This window comes from Mus caroli, unplaced genomic scaffold (assembly GCF_978045245.1).
Source record: "Mus caroli unplaced genomic scaffold, Mus_caroli_1 scaffold_2, whole genome shotgun sequence".
NCBI classification, from domain to species: Eukaryota; Metazoa; Chordata; class Mammalia; order Rodentia; family Muridae; genus Mus; species Mus caroli.
This window is the reverse complement of record NW_028227257.1, coordinates 176,117,353-176,134,589: the sequence shown is the minus strand read 5'-3', so window position 1 is coordinate 176,134,589 and position 17,237 is coordinate 176,117,353. Positions and strand designations below refer to the sequence as shown.

The 17,237-nt window shown below is 39.3% G+C and overlaps 1 protein-coding gene across 3 annotated transcripts in view; it reads left to right on the top strand.

The window, feature by feature from the left end:
- Positions 1 to 17,237, top strand: part of Upf2 (UPF2 regulator of nonsense mediated mRNA decay) — a 105,822-nt gene that overhangs the window by 14,509 nt on the left and 74,076 nt on the right. For all 3 annotated transcript variants that reach the window (XM_021185922.3, XM_021185904.3, XM_021185914.3), the window contains exons 4-6: positions 8,210 to 8,370; positions 10,042 to 10,236; positions 15,389 to 15,538. In XM_021185922.3, the coding sequence (XP_021041581.1) occupies positions 8,210 to 8,370; positions 10,042 to 10,236; positions 15,389 to 15,538 (506 nt within the window). The remainder of the gene's footprint in view (positions 1 to 8,209; positions 8,371 to 10,041; positions 10,237 to 15,388; positions 15,539 to 17,237) is intronic.

Genomic DNA, 17,237 nt, shown 5'->3' with positions numbered 1-17,237 from the left:
ATTTTGCTTATGTGATCTTAACCAGCTGTGGGGAGTTAACAGCATGTGTGGATTTTAATATTTGATGATTGGAGTTAATAGCTTTATATGCTTGATAACTGTTCTGTTGTATTCGTTTTTGTTAATAGAGCTCTTACTAGTTCTTTTGACATTTAATAAGATTGATTCATAAAAATGTTATAGTTAACAGAAGATTTTCTTTCAGTAAAGTAATAAGTTCTCAATACTCAAATGATTTTGTTTCTTGGTGCTGTGACAGAAGCCGGGGCTTGTGCTTGCTGGGCTAACACTTCTAACCCAAGCCCCTAAAGAAGTATGTGTGGGGTTGCTTTCAGGAAACACAGATACTTAACATTACAGTTCATAACAGCAGCAAAATTATAGTTATGAAATAGCAATGAAGATAATTTTATGATTGGGGTCACCACAACATGAAGAGCTGTATTTAAAAGTTGCAGCATTAGGGAGGCTGAGAACCCCTTCTCTAAAGCGTCCACACTGGTAATTGATGGAAAGAGTAGCAAGTTTTGGTTTTAATATCTTTAAAGTAGTCCTTTCCTGGTTGCTCGACTCGTTGGCAATAGCGATTCAGTTTTAAAGTCTAGTAAACGTTGTAAATAGAATTCAAACATTCTCTTTTCTCTACTGCTAATAAAATCCAAGAAGTACTATTCGTTTGACTAATGTTGAAACTTAAATATGCTGATTTAAAATTTACTTAATTTTAAATTGCTTTTACCTTAATTTCCTTCAAGTAGGCTTTACCCACTTTGATCATTTGGTAATATTTACACATTATTAAGATATTGCCTCATGACCGTATATTCAAGGTTATAGATGTATCTTGGCTTTGGTGGTCAATGCCTTTACTCTCAGAATTTAGGAGGCAAAGACCCATATGTCTCTGAGTTCCAGGGTAGCCTACAGAGCTAATTCCAGGTCAGCCAGGGATACAAGGAGAAACCCTATCATGAAACCTTAAAAAAAAAAAAAAAAAAAAAAAGAGATTGCCTCACTGCATTTTCTCCTTAAGCAATCTCTAACAGTGTTACAAGAACCTTGTTTTGTTACTTCCTCTTAATTTACCAACTCAAATGAATTTAACATAGAAATGAATACATTTTTTTTTTTTTTTTTTTTTTGTCTTTAGAGACAGGGTTTCTCTGTGTAGCCCTGGCTGTCCTGGAACTCACTTTGTAGACTAAGCTGGCCTCCCAACTCAGAAATCCGCCTGCCTCTGCCTCCCAAGTGCTGGAATTAAAGGCGTGCACCACCGCCGCCCGACATAAATATTTGAATAAATGCAGTTACGTTGTACTCACCAGTGTCTTTTCCAGAGATAATTATAACCAAATTTAAGTGAGATTGTAAGAAAATTTAATATAACTTTATGGCTTATTTTTGTGATAGTTTGACAAGACATGAGCAAATGGGAGGTAAAACAGTATATTTTTTTTCTTGGATTTAGTTATGACCATATCTTCAAGATTTTATGTGTCTTATTTTCTGTGATCGTGCAAGGTCAAAATTTAAAAGGATGTTTGTATATTTGCTGAGATTTTAAAAAATGAATTAATTTACATCCTGACCACAGTTTCATAGATCAAAATATCTGGCATTGAAGCTTTTTACTTTTTTACAGTGGTTTTTGTACTTTTTTTTTTCCATGAAAATAGCATTTTCTATCAATATAATGAATTACATGCATAATTTTACTGATGTCTTCACAATATCCCTAAAGGAAATACCTGTATTTTGAAGGTGACTGATGAAGGAATTTGAGGACTTGCCCAGGTAATGTGAAGAGCCAATGACAAAATCAAGTTCCTTTTCTCAGGGCTGTGATTCTCTCAGTCCCTCTTACTGCGGCCAGTCCTTACCAATTCTAATGCAAGCCAGAGGAGTTCGGGTTATATTTTTGGTTAAAAAGAGAATTTAAAATAGCACCTTGATTTTGGTGGTTTGCTTTTAGTATGTACATTTAAGAGAGTTTAATTCTAATAGAATGTACAAAACAGATTAATTTTAATTTTAGAGTCAGCCATAGTCTACTTTTTAATAATGCAGACTCCAGAAGCCCGGTAATCGGGTTCAAACTAGACTTGTCATTTACTCTGTATTCTTGGGTCAGTGTTCCTAGCCTTCCAGTGGAGAGAATAGTAGTGTTCTAATTTTGATATAAATGTGGGCTCTGTTGTGAATCAGATGTGTACACGCGCTTTTTAATGGCGCCAGGCACTACTTCAGTGCTTTTAAAAATGTTTAAAATACTTAATGTATTGCCTGTTTGATCTTTCTGAAAATCTCTGAGTGAGTCATTATTGTTTAACACCAACAGCCAGCCTTGAACTCTGATATTCCTACCTCTGCTCTGCTTGCTGTAAAAATTTATTTGTAAGGCAATATAGAGCAAATAAGTAATCTGTATAAAATAAAAGAGAATAACAAAAATCAAATCATAGAAGTGAAAAACTGGGAAGGAAAAAGTATGCCTTTTAATATGAGGCATTAAGGTGAATGCTTGATTCAAGAGTGAACTGCTCGATGTTTTCTGTCAGGGTTAGAATAGTAACATAAAAAACCCTTCAGTGAGTGTGGCGCCCATGCCTTCAGTCACAGCTCTCTGGAGGCTCTGCGAGTCCCCGCCCTGGTAGTTGGAGGACATTTAGGGTGTTTCTAGATGGTGATGTCTCATTGGTTTTGCTTTTGTTTGTTTGAGACAGGGTTTCTCTGTGTAGCCCTGGCTGTCTCTGGAACTCACTTTGTAGACCAGGCTGGCCTCAAACTCAGAAATCCTCCTGCCTCTGCCTGGGACTACAGGTGTGCGCCACCACCATCTGGAGAATAAAACAAGTTTTACTTTTTCCTTTTTTTGATTTTTTTTTTTTTTTTTTTGAAATGGAGTCTCACTTATGTAGCCTGGCTGTCCCTGAACTTACGGTGGTCTGTTCTCCTCTGCCTCCAGAGTGTTGGAATTATTGGTGTGAGAGGCAAGAAATCTCTTTTATACATATTTTTGTCATAATAAGACTTGGGCCGGGCGTGGTGGTACACACCTTTAATCCCAGCACTTGGGAGGCAGAGGCAGTCGGATTTCTGAGTTCGAGGCTAGCCTGGTCTACAAAGTGATTTCCAGGACAGCCAGGGCTACACAGAGAAACCCTGTCTCGAAAAAAAAAAAAAATAAAAGACTTGGGATTGGGTTTTTGCATCTGTGAGAGGGCACTACTACCTTAGCATTGTGCAGTCCTGGAGAGGGACCAAGGTAGTTCATAAACATTTAATGGTGATGATTAATTGATTTGACTAATGCCAGAGCAGGTCATTGACCAGGGTTTAGTGCCTAGTGTAAAAAATGTAAAAGGCAATGAATGCTTTGTGAAATGTGAAATTATGTTGATATCTCACTGTTCTTGTTTTATCTTAGCATAGTCAGCTCATTTCCACACTGCCTGGCCGACACTGTTTACCACACTGACATTGAGCACTTTCAGTGAGATCCTGTGGTCTAGAAAACTTAGAATATTCATTTTCTGGTTCTTTCCAGAAAAAGTTCACTGACCTCTGATTAACAGTGGTTTCATAAGAATGCTTTCAGCTCAGCTTTGCAAAGAGATGTGCTTCTAAAAGGATTGAAATACTATATGAAGATCATTAGCATAGCTTTGCTTACATTGTCAGTGCTAACCTTCTCATGCAGTTTAAGACATTTTGGTGAGGAGTAGAGCTACAGGTACAATGCTTGCCTGCCAGACATGAAGCCCTGAGTTCTGGTCCCGGCAATGTGTAGGAAAAAAAAGGTGAAGTTTCCATTTTTGTCTTGTTTTGTTTTTAATTTAATCTTTAGTGGAGGCTGAACCCAGGGCCTTGACAAAGCTAGAGTCAGAACTCCATTCCACTCAGTACTTTTGATGCCTGATTCTGTTGCTAAAATCATAATAGTTTTAGAGGGTGCTGTAGATTCTGTGAGCTGTTCAGTAAGCATGTGTTAAATACGTGATCAAATTAGATATCACTCTTGGTATCCTGTCCTATTTACTAAGTTAAATTCTCCGTGTATGATGTAGTTAGAAAACAACCCAAAATCTGTTTCTATTTTCCTAAGAGGAAATATTTTACTGGATTTTACTAAATATTTAACCTAAGTACATATTTATTTAGCAACTAGATAAATTAGTGTTGATAAAGAATTTGATCGTGGTCTTGGGGTTGGTGGTAGATGCCTGCAATCCATAATATTCAGGATCCAGAGGCAGGAGGATTGCTAATTTCATACCATCTGGGTAGTACATTGAGTTGAAGGCCAGTCTGCACTACAAGACCCACTGACCTCTCCTTCCTTCCTTCTCTCCCTCTCCCTCCTTTCCTTCCTTCTAGACTAGGAGTTAAACCTAGCACCTCACAAGGCTTAGACGAGTGATCTACCTCTGAGACCCCATTTCTTAAAAAACAAAACAAAAAGCAGGAATAAGATTTGAGGGAGGGTTAAGGGGTGTCTCTGAAGATTTAAAGCTTATTTTTTAAAGATATATTTATTTTTATTTTATGTGTATTTTGCCTCCATGTTTGTCTGTTGACCACATGCATTCATGGTGCCCACAGAGATGTTAGAGCCTCTTGCATAGTAATTACAGACACTCGTTAGCCACCACGTGGGTGCTGAAATCTAACTGAGCTCCAGAAGAGCCACAAGTGCCCTTAACTATCAAGCCATCTCTCCAGTTTCAGTCTTTGTTTTATTTTATACATATGGATGTTTTTTTTTTGCTTGTGTGTGCCCTCACCACATATGTACTTACTTGGTTAGCTCCAGTTTTAAAGTTTTAATTTGGTCTCAGAGGAACTGGAGCAGAACTAGAACCTAGGTGCTTTGAATTAAATTTACTCATTGATTTGAATCTAGTCCTATGCAAGTTCTTGAACATGAAGTCGATCCTGAAGTAGTTCTGTTTAAAGTCAGGGTACAATAGATACTTAAGGCTTATGTGCCAGAAGTTCTTAGTGTTGTAGATTTCAGTGGACTGAATATATGCTCCTCAGATGACCAAGAAGTTAGGACTTGTAAGACAAATACATTTCTAAATTGTGTTCTAGGCTCTCCTACCCTGGTTTGGCTTGGTTTGGTTTTGTTGTTAAACACTGTGATCATGTTACATTTTTTTTCTTAAAAGTGTATGTGTGTGGTCAGAAGACAACTTTTGGAAGTTGATTCTCGTCTTTCACTGTGTGATTCCTAGGTACCGAACTTAGCTCATCAGGCTTTGTGGCAAGCACTTTGCCCTTTGAGCCATCTTGCTGACCCCAGTGGTGCATGGTAATATTCATTAACTATACTGAAATTATTATTAGTATCTCTGCTAACAGAATTGTCTTTTTTCTCTTTTAATTAAGTACACTGTAGCTGTCTTCATACGCACCAGAAGAGGTTGTCAGATCTCATTACAGATGGTTGTGAGCCACCATGTGGTTGCTGGGATTTGAACTCAGGACCTTTAGTAGAACAGTCAGTGTCTTACCCACTGAGCCATCTCACCATCCCTCTTTTCTTTCTTTTTTTTTTTTTTTTTAAGTTTTATTTATCTATTATGCATACAGCATTCTGCCTGTATGAATGCCTGCAGGCCAGAAGAGGGCACTAGATCTCATTGTAGATAGCTGTGAGCCACCATATGGTTGCTAGGAATTGAACTCAGGACCTCTGGAAGAGCAGACAGTGCTCTTAACCTCTGAGCCGTTTCTCCAGCCCCCCTCCTTTTGTTGTTTTGTTATGTTTTTGCTTTTCAAGACAGGGTTATTCTGTGTTATAACTCACTCTGTAGACCAGACTAGCCTCGAACTCAAGAGATCTGCTTGTCCTTGCCTCCTGAGTAGGATTAAAGGCCTGCAAACCACTGCCTCAGCTCAGAATTGTCTTTAGAATAAACTCTTTAGTTCTTTCCACCTTTGACAATAATTTGCATATTATTCTTATTATTTAAAATGTAAAATTTACATTTATGTATGTATTATATGCATGTGTGTTTAGGTGTGTATGTATAACAGTGTGCATCTACTTGTCTTCAACATTGGCGTCCCAGAGATAGAAGTTGGGTTGTCGGGCTTGATGGCTGGTCCATTTTGATAACCCACTGAATAGTTTAAAACTACAATCATTTAGGGGGCAGTATTTCTTTGAATCACTTTTTGGTTTTTCTGGATTTTCTTAGGACTGATTAAATATCCTGATAAGTTCATAGTAACGTTAGTTTCTTTCATGAATATACATATTGTTTCAAGTTTTAAAATCTATAAACTTGCTGAAAGAAACTTTTGTTTGTTTATATATTTTATGCATATCGGTGTTAGGTCTGCATGTGCATTAAAACTTATTTTTGCTTATCACATTACTTTGAAGTAAATAACAGGGAAAACTTAAGACAATAAATAGTTTTGGTCTTCATAGAGAAATAATTTTAGCCTAGGTAAATATGGTTATACTGTTACCAGAAATTGCTAATTTACTTTTAAGTTGTAAAATGAGTGAAAATTTAAAAAAATGTTAAGCATACTTGATGATTAAATCATTTTCTCTCCTTCCCTCCACCCTCCCCTCCCTTCCTTTCTTCTTTGGTGTTTCTACGATTAGAACCCAGGGCCTGTGCTCTCCCACAGTTACACCCCTGCTCACACAGGTTCTCTCTATAAGAAGACAGCACCTCAGAAAACAAGAGTGTCAAGCAGGAAACGTCTAAATATTGCTTTTTCTTTTTTTAAAGCTTTATTTTATTTATATAAGTACACTGTAGCTGTCTTCAGACACACCAGAAGAGGGCATCCGATCCCATTACAGATGGTTGTGAGCCACCATGTGGTTGTTGAGAATTGAACTCAGAACCTCTGGAAGAGCAGTCAGTGCTCTTAACCACGGAGCCATCTCTCCAGTCCCCTAAATATTACTTTTGGAAATGTTTTTAACTTAAAATTCTTAGTTGTTTTTTGAAAACTTGTTGAAAGTTGGGATGGAGACAGGAGGATTATGGAGTCGAAGGCTAGCGGAGTCGAAGGCTAGCGTTGGCAACAGAGTTAGCTTGAGAACAGCCTGGGCTACAGGAGACCCAATTTCAACCATCCTACAAAACATCTTTTATGTGTATAACATTGTTTATAAATAACAGTTATACTACCAGATAAATATTTAGTGTCAAACAAATTGCATTCTTTTGTGTAAGTCTTAACTGTCTGTACCAGTAGAGTGGGAATGTTGACTTTATACATTTTGGTTATTTTCCAGTAGTTTAATATTAGTAATCAAGAGCAACTTACAGTACTTTTTTGTGGAGTAGGAAGAATTAGATCCTTGGGCTTCCCCATGAAAGCTTTTGAGTAAGTGGGCTGATCATTTCAGTTTATCTGGTCAATAAATAACTAATACTGTAAATTGAAAACTGATTATATTAGAGAAATGGATTTTTTTAAAAAGGTATTCTTTTTTGCTTGTTTGTTTGTTGTTTTTCGAGACAGGGTTTCTCTGTATAGCCCTGGCTGTCCTGGAACCCACTTTGTAGACCAGGCTGGCCTCAAACTCAGAAATCCTCCTGCCCCTGCCTCCCAAGTGCTGGGACTAAAGACGTACGCCACCACTCCCGGCTTAAAAGGTATTCTTGATTTAAATCATAGACGTTCATGGATGATAATTCTGGCTTTGAACCTCTTAAAGCCTGTTATAGTTAGAAACCGACTTTTGTGGCTGTGAGTATTTTTGGCTAATAGTGTGTCTTAGGAAAGCATAGTTTTAACAAAATAACTTAATTATTCTACAGTAAATTTTTAAATATATTTTCTTACCGTCATTGTTGAGGTTTAGGATAACTGGTTCTTCTCACAACTGTTGCTTCTGAAAATCAGCTAGTGATTTGGAGTAAATACTTCTGATCAGCTGTATGCCAAAGGGTTCTATTCTTGTAACAAAGTACTAGATGATCTTTAGTTATTTAAGAAAGTTAAATATTATGGTGATTCTGAATATATATTTTATCATCTTTGAGTGAACTTAGTTGGGTTTTTGTTGTATGTATTTTAATTTTAGGGTAGATCCTGAGAATGTGAGATTAGAAACATTAGTAAAGACCATTATGTTACATTTCTGTGTAAGATAAGACTGTCTGACTCTTTGTTCCATGTGGCCGTGTTCACTGTGACAGCTCATCAGCGTAGTCTTCGTTCTTTACAGGCGCATTCTGCACTCCAAAGGCGAGCTAAGTGAGGACAGGCACAAGCAATATGAGGAGTTTGCCATGTCGTACCAGAAGCTGCTGGCGAACTCTCAGTCCTTAGCGGACCTTTTGGATGAAAATATGCCCGATCTTCCTCAGGACAAACCCACACCAGAAGGTAAGGCCACACTCACGCTTCCGTGCAACCCTGAGGACTCAGTTCTCTGCTTTAACTGTTGCGGTTCTGGAGATTGAACTCAGGTAATCAAACTTGGCAGCACATTTGCCCACTGCAGCTGTCTTCAGACACTCCAGAAGAGGGCGCCAGATCTCGTTACGGATGGCTGTGAGCCACCATGTGGTTGCTGGGATTTGAACTCCGGACCTTCGGAAGAGCAGTCGGGTGCTCTTACCCACTGAGCCATCTCACCAGCCCTAGAGTGTGTTTTTGTGGTGTATCTGTGTACATGTACATAAGGAATGTGCATGGAATATGAGTGTTCATGTGTATGGAGTTCACAGGTAAATGTCCAGTGACTTCCTCAGTTTCTACTTGTTTGTTGTGTGTGTGTGTGTGTGTGTGTGTGTGTGTGTTGTGAGGCCAGAGGTTGATGTCAGATGCCTTCCTCTGTTGTTTTTCTCCCTTCCTTCCTTCCTTCCTTCCTTCCTTCCTTCCTTCCTCCCTCCCTCCCTCCCTCCCTCCCTCCCTCCCTCCCTTCCTTTTCCTCCTCTCCCTCCATGTTGTCTCTCTTTTCCTCTCTGTCTTGGTTTCTCTCTCTGTCTCTGTTTCTTTGTCACATTCTGACATATAAGGAGCCAGTGTTTTGTTGTTCTGCTGGTCTTTTTTTAAAAATAACATTTAGTGAATAATTATCCTCTGCAGGGTTAATTTTAATCCACGTGATTAATTACCTGTGTATTTATTTCCTGTGTGCATGTGTGAAGAGCTTATCAGTGTCATGGTGCACATGTGGAGATGAGAGCACACCTCTGTGGAGTGGGTTTTCTCATTCCACCTGTCCATGTGTTCTGAGGATTAGACCCTAGCAGACCTTTCTTTTCTCCTGGGGTTTAGAGGTACTGAGGAGAGAACTCAAGGCCTAGGACTTTGGAGGGCAGTACTCTGTCAATAAGCTCTAGTCCTAGTCTCCCTCCCAGTGCCATCTCTTAGAGAATGGAGAACTGTGTATTTATTCTCAGTTCCCCTCCTCTCTCTTCCCTTACATGTTACCATAGAGTAATCTGCTCAGAATATAAAAATAAACTAACAAATTAATAAAATTCCTACTCTTTTTTTTTTCTTTCTTTAAGACAGGGTCTCTCTGTGTAGCCCTGGCTGTCCTGGAACTCACTCTGTAGACCAGGCTGTCCCCGAACTCAGAAATCTGCCTGACTCTGCCTCCTGCTCTTCCAAAGGACCCAGGTTTGGTGACTAGTTACCCATTAGGCATCTGTAACTCCAGATCCAATAAACTCATACAGGCCCCCCCACACACATAAATAAGAATAAAATAAATCTTAAAAGAAAAAAAAAAGGTCAAGCATGGTGACTCTTAACCATTAACCTTTAATACAGCACTCAGAATACAGGCAGGTCCATCTCTTAAGTTCAAGACCAGCCTGGTCTACAGAATGAGTTCCAGGAAAGTCAGGGCTACAGAGAGAAACTTTGCCTCAAAGCAAAACAAATCAGAATAAAGAGAGACGGTCACATGCAGTCCTAAGTTCTTGTTGATTGAAGAGAATCTAGTCACTGGAAACATGGAGATGTATTGGCTACAAGCTTGAAAATGAATGAAAAGTTTTACCTCCTGTTTCTCATGTGCTCTCTGCTCACGATGTACTGTAGAGCATGGGCCCGGAATTGACATATTTACACCCGGCAAACCTGGAGAATATGACTTAGAAGGTGGCATTTGGGAAGATGAAGACGCTCGGAATTTTTATGAAAACCTCATCGATTTGAAAGCATTTGTTCCAGCCATCTTGTTCAAAGACAATGAAAAAAGTCAGAACAAAGATTCTAACAAAGATGATTCCAAAGGTAAATTATTTTTTACAATAATATTATTTATATATGTATGCATCTATCTATCTACCTATCTATCTATCTACTGTGTGCCAGCGGGTAGTACATGCAAGTCGGAGGACAACTTGAGAGTCAGCTCTCTTTTTCTACCTTTATTTGGGTTCCAGGGATCAAACATGGTTGTCAAGCTTGCAGGGCGAATGCTTTACCAGCTCAGCCACCTTACACACGTTGCAAAGATCAGTTCTCAAGGTAACAGCTGACCTTTGTGTGGTAGGAATGAGCTTCAAAATGGTATGTGTTTAAAACAACTAGCGTTATGAGCATTAGCTTAAATGAATAAATGATAGGATCAGAGTGTTGAAGGGCAGTGGTTGCTGTGTTGGTCGGTGTGCACACTTTATGTAGGTGTACAGGCCCAACCCACATATGGAAGTCAGAGGAGGACTTTTCCTGTCTTCCTTACTTTTCCATGGTATTCTCTAGAGAGTCTCTTACTGAGTCTGGAGCTAAGCTGGCATTTTGCATGCCTTCCTCTGATCCCTGTCATCATTCTGGGTCTTCTACACACTACTGTAGTGATGGGGTTATGGGTTTCAGTGGCCAAATCTGTGCTTTCTACATGGGTGCTGGGGATTAGAATTTATTCTTCTATATGTCCTCCTGCCCACCCAGCTGTTGGTGGACTTTTTTGGGCTACTTTATTGCGTTATATTATCTACCTCTCTTCCAACTCATATTTTACCCTGATCCCTTCCAACATCCCTATAGTTGGTAGGTGAGACTGAAGGTTAGAGGGGAAAGGGGATGTAGACCTTGTTAGATTACTTCCTGCTGACTAGGGGTGTCATGTTTCTTGGGGGGCAAGTCCTATCTTCATAAGATATCTCTGTGATGATTTGTATTATGCTAGGCCCAGGGAGTGGCAGAATAATTTTTCTCTTTACTAACACTTTTTTTAAAGATTTATTTTACGTGTGAGTGTTGCATACATGTATTTAAATGGACCATGTGTGTTCAGGTCCTAAAGAAACCAAGAAAAGTTGGATCCCCTGAAAGTGGAGTTATGTGCAGCTCTGAGCTGCCATGTGGGTTCTGGGAACTGAACCTGTGGCCTCTAAGGACAGCAGGTGCTCTTAACTGCTTAGCAGTCTCTCTAGCCTCCTTATTTATTGATATTCTTTTCTTTTTTTGTTGTCATTTTTGTTTTGTTATTGGATTTGTTTGTTTGTTTGTTTGTTTTGGACAGGGTCTCACTTTGTGTTCTTGGCTGTCTTTGAACTCTATGTATATCAGGTTGACCTTAAACTTGAAGAAAACTGCTTGCTTCTGCCTCTGGAGTACTGGGGTTAAAGGGAGCACTGTGCTGCCCAATAACAATCTTATTTTATTTTCCTCTGAGACAGGATTTCTATGTGACCCCAGCTGACCTGGAACTCAGAGATCTTTCTCTCTCTCTACCTCTTAAATACAATGCGCATCCAGTGAAAGATTTAAAGGCTTTCACTGATGTCTTAGTCAGGGTTCTCTAGAGTCATAGAACTTATGGATATTGTCTATAAAGTAAAGGAATTTATTAATGACTTACAGTCTGCAGCCCAATTCCCAACAATGGTTCAGTAGTAGCTGTGAATGGAAGTCCAAGGATCTAGCAGTTACTCAGTCTCACACAGCAAGCAGGCAAAGAAGCAAGATCGAGACTCCCTTCTTCCAATGTCCTTACATTGTCTCCAGCAGAAGGTGCAGCCCAGATTAAAGGTGTGTTCCACCACACCTTTAATCCCGGATGACCTTGAACTGGGAGATTTAATCTTCTGGAATCCATAGCCACTATGCCTCAAGATCTCCATACCAAGATCCAGATCAGAAACTTCTATCTCCAAGCCTCCAGATAAGGGTCACTGGTGAGCCTTCCAATTCTGGATTGTAGTTCACTCCAAACATAGTCAAGTTGACAACCAGGAATAGCCACTACACCTGAGTTTGGAATTCAGTTTAAAATTGGTATTGTTGTCTCTAGAACACTACCTAGTTGTCATCATGTGTACTCATACCTTTACTTCTCTATCTTAGATGTTAGTATGATGTAAGCTAGTCTTGCCTGTTCCTCTCAAACATTACTAATATGTTCCCCACCGTACCAACTTGACTTCTTTATGAATATTAGGTTAACTTCTTATAAATTACACATTTCTTTTTTTTTTTTTTTGAAGATTTATTTATTATATGTAAGTACACTGTAGCTGTCTTCAGACACTCCAGAAGAGGGCACCAGATCTCGTTAGGGATGGTTGTTAGCCACCATGTGGTTGCTGGGATTTGAACTCTGGACCTTTGGAAGAGCAGTCGGGTGCTCTTACCCACTGAGCCATCTCACCAGCCCAAATTACACATTTCTTAAATAGAGGAGACATTTTAAGGCTTTTCTTTTTTTCTCAGCATTCAGTAGCTTAGCATAGTTGTGAATGCGTAGTAGCTAATGAGTAAAATTTTCATTGTTTTTTAACCAGGGGCTGAGGCATGCTAGGCAAACACCTCACCACTGAGCAGTAACCCTGTGCAGTAAGTGCTTTTTGTAAAATAAGAAGGTCCTTTTTTAGTTTTTTCTTGTTTGTATGCACACGTGCTCTAGCCACATGTGGAAGTCAGGGACTACTTTCGGGAGTCAGTTCTCTTCTTACTGCTTTGGCTCCAGGGATCAACTGGGTTGGTTTGGTAGCAAGGCCTTTTCCTTTTCCTGCTGAGCTATCTTGCTAACCTGTGTTTGATAACGTGGTATTAGTAAACATTGAGGAGTAAAGACACATTTGGGAAGTGGCTTTTTGTTTATATTAGTCAAGCTGTATCTCTGGTGTTTAGAACAGTATGTAGCTAACAGTCGGACCTCAGCAAATGATTGCTGAGTGAGAATGAGGGAGCATACTGCTTTCAGACAAAGCAAGAGCTGTCCTTAGAGCTTTCTTTCTTACCGCTGTGGGATGGCATTGAGTGTCATAACTAAAGGCTAGAAGACATGAAACTGCTAAGATTTTAGGTGGTTTAAGTATACATTAAACATTTTTATTTTGTGTGTGGGGGTACATAAGTATACATTTTGACCTTGAGTTCTTAAATTTTATTTATTTGTTTTTGAGACAGGGTTTCTTTCTGTAGCCCAGGATGGCCTACAGCATATGTATCTCAGACTGGTCTTGAACCTGTATTACTCTTCCTGCATCAGTCTTGAGTTCTGGCATTACAGGCATGAGGCACAAACATACATTCTCCTTCTCATTCATTCTCTCTCTCTCTCTCTCTCTCTCTCTCTCTCTCTCTCACACACACACACACACACACACACACACACACACACACACTAGATTTTTTTAAATCTCAAGGAGAAAAGAGAAGCTAGCATGATGAACTCACATTTACCTATCATTCTACTTCTACACATATAAACATTTTTTGCCAGTTTTGTTGAAGGTTTGGTTCTGTGGTTTGGTTTGGTTTGGATTTTTGGTTAAGTTCATTTTTTTCTCCAACCAATTTCCTGATTGGTCTCTTTTGTATTTAGTCTTATCTCTTTACTATATTGCTACTAAATTGGTTTTTATATCAAACCACATTTCAGTGTTACTGTCTGCATAACCTAGGAAAGATCATACTGACTTAAAAATAAAAGAAAGGGGACTAGAGACATACCTCAGTGGTTAAGAGCACTCGCTGTTTTTCCAGAACCTAGGTTTGATTCCCAGCACATAACTGTCTGGAACTCCAGTTCCATGGGATCTGACACCCTCTTCTGGTCTCTGCAAGTACTAGGCGCATAAGTGGTGCACAGACCGACATTCAGGCAACATGCTCATACACATAAAACATGGTTGAGAGAGAGAGAAAATGAGCATGAACTTAGCACTTTCTTATGTGAGACCACTCTAACGAACTTTATTTCCTATCTTTAGCATAGACTGATAATATGTAGGCTAGCCTGTGTAGCGGTGAATTAGTTAAACTGCTTTGGCGTCTGGCAGGTTGTGCCCACACTGCACCCACCCCACCCACCCAAGAGCCCTCTGGATTCACGAATGAGACACTCACGCACGCTCGTCAGCTAATTTTGGTAGGCCCTGATTAGTTCAACAGCTGGGCATTTCTGATTCTCCCCACGCTTAGCATGCATCTCCCCTGCCCCAAATTTTCTGAGTCAACTTGTTAAATCATCATTTCTCTGCTACCCCAGACCAAATCAGGGGAGTGGCCCCTAGGGCAACTTTCCCAAATTCTTACATGGCTGGTTGCTTTCTTTCTTGCAGCTCCTATGTCTAATTCCTCTGCTTCCAAGCCATAGTGATTCTCCACTTCTCCCTCGGCTTCTTGCCCATGCAGTCCAGAAGTCTCGCCTCTTTCACCCTGCCCCATCATTGGACATAGGCAACTTTATTTCCCACTCAGAAATAAAGGGGGACAGGCTTCCTGTAGTATCTGAATGCACAGATTCCCGTGTGATTCTGGGAGCCAGATTAAGAGAAAGCATTAGAACCAATCCTCACACGCCTGCCTCCATTCCTCCCTTTGTTCTTTCCTTCATTTTTCCCTTCTTTCCTCTCTCCATTGAAAAATGATATGTAGAACTGTAGAAGTTGGGGTCTCAAAAACCTCAATTTGTTTTATATTCAGATTTGCCAGATATATACCTAGGTTTTTAATCCAAGGTATATAGACTTACCAATCTTTCTCTAATTTTACTTTTTGTATCAGGATTTAAAAAATTAGAGAAGTTATATAGATTTTGTGAATTTTTAAATGTTTTTTTGTAGGAGGATTTAAAAAGTGTTGCTTTTTTAAAAAAATCCGTCGGTGTTTTGCCTGAATGCATGTCTGCACACCTAATTCTCTTAGAAGCCAGAAGCGATGTCAGGTCCCCTGGGACTGTGTTACAAATAGTCGAGAACTCAGTGTGGATGCTGAAGATCAAGCTTAGGGCCTCTGGAAGGCCAGTCAGTGTTCTGAGCCGCTGAGCCACCTCCTCAGCCCTGGAGCAGGATTTTGAACTAACCTTGAATTAAAAAAAATATTTTTTGTTTGTTTTTATATATTTTGATTATTTTTGCTACATTGAACCCAAGGTCCCCTGCATGCTAGACAAATATTCTGCCATTATGCTTTTCTTATTGTTTTTAAACAGAGGCAAAAGAACCAAAGGATAATAAGGAGGCATCAAGTCCTGATGATTTGGAACTTGAGTTGGAGAATTTAGAAATTAATGATGATACACTGGAGTTAGAAGGTGCAGATGAAGCTGAAGATCTTACAAAGAAACTTCTTGATGAGCAAGGTAAAGGACTGTGTCACCAGGTTTCATTTGTCTTGATGAACAAGGTAAAGGACTGTGTCACCAGGTTTCATTTGTCTTGATGAACAAGGTAAAGGACTGTGTCACCAGGTTTCATTTGTTATCTTTTTACGCAGAACTCTTGCCTTAAAATACAGATCTTTTATATTCTCTGTTGTTTTCTTAATGTTTTTATTTTATTTTATGTGTATGAGTGTTTCACTTGTATGTGTGAACCACTTGTATTCCTAGTGCCCATGGAATTCAGAAGAGGGTGTCAGATTCCCTGGAATTGGAGTTAGGGATGGTTCTAAGCCATGTGGATGGTGGGAGCCAAACCCTGGTAACAAGTATTCTTAACTACTGAGCCATCTCTCCAATACTAATTTGGATTTTTAAATATTTATTTTTCTATTGTCTTTATTTAGTCACAATGTAGATTTTGACTTAGAATAGGATGTTACTTAATACTGTGTGACTTTTAGCTTTACTAATTGTAGCTAAAGTTTGTTACCTTTCCCTCCCTCCCTTAGTTTCACTCTCACTAGATTGGGGGGTGGGGAGACTGAGAGACCCCTAAATCTAATTGATTTCTTTTTTGAGCATGACTACTAAAAAACAGCAACCAACCCCCCTAAACGACCAACAGCTACAAATTTGCCTTTGGGGCTCTAAAAGTTATCCCCTCTGAAAAGTTCTAAGAATTTCAAATGTCACAGAAACTATCTGCAGCTGACAAAACCATGCCTTTGAGGCAAGTCATAGTCAGCTACTGTGGGCAGTCAAAGCAGCCCCATAGCCTTACACCTGGGATTAAAACAAAAACATGATATAATACCTTCACTCATGTGTATTACAAATATTTTAATTATAAATATGTTTAAATATTTTAAAAATGTTTTCCCAACAAGTTGCTTACATTGTTCTGAATATTTTTTGTCCTGAATATTTTAATTCGTGTGTGTGTGTGTGTGTGTGTTGGCATGTATATGGAACTCAGGTGACAACTGGGACCATCAGTGCCTGCTGTTCACCTTCTTTGTGACAGGGCCTCTATTTTGTTCTTTGCCTCCTAGGCCAGGCTGCCTGGCCTGTGATTGTGGAGATGCCCCTGTCTCCTCCCACAGGAACAGTGTGACATGATAGATGTGTGCTACAGTGCCTGGCCTACATAACTTTCTGAGGAGTTAAACTCAAGCCCTCATACTTGGATCACAAGTACTTAACCTACACTGAGTTGTCTCTCCAGCCTTGAATATTTTAGATCTTTTATTATCATTGTTATGACACTTGCCATAAATGTGTTTGACAGCTACTCTAAAATTGTTGAATTAGAAATGATGAGAATTAAATTGTGTCAGTGTTAATATTATCTGTCTTTTAAATTGATTTATTTTCTATTTAGTAATAAGAAATACATTTATTGTTTTCTAAATATTTTCTTTTTAGTTTATTTATTTATTTATTTTGGTTTTTAGAGGCAGGGTTTCTCTGTATAGCCCTGACTGTCCTGGAACTCACTTTGTAGACCAGGCTGGCCTTGAACTCAGAAATCCACCTGCGTCTGCCTCCCAAGTGCTGGGACTAAAGACGTGCGCCACCACCGCCCAGCTTAGTTTATTTTTAAAATCTTATTTTTGCAGTATGAGGGAATCAAATCCAAGGCCAGGCAAGTGCTATACCAATGATCTTACATCTCCAG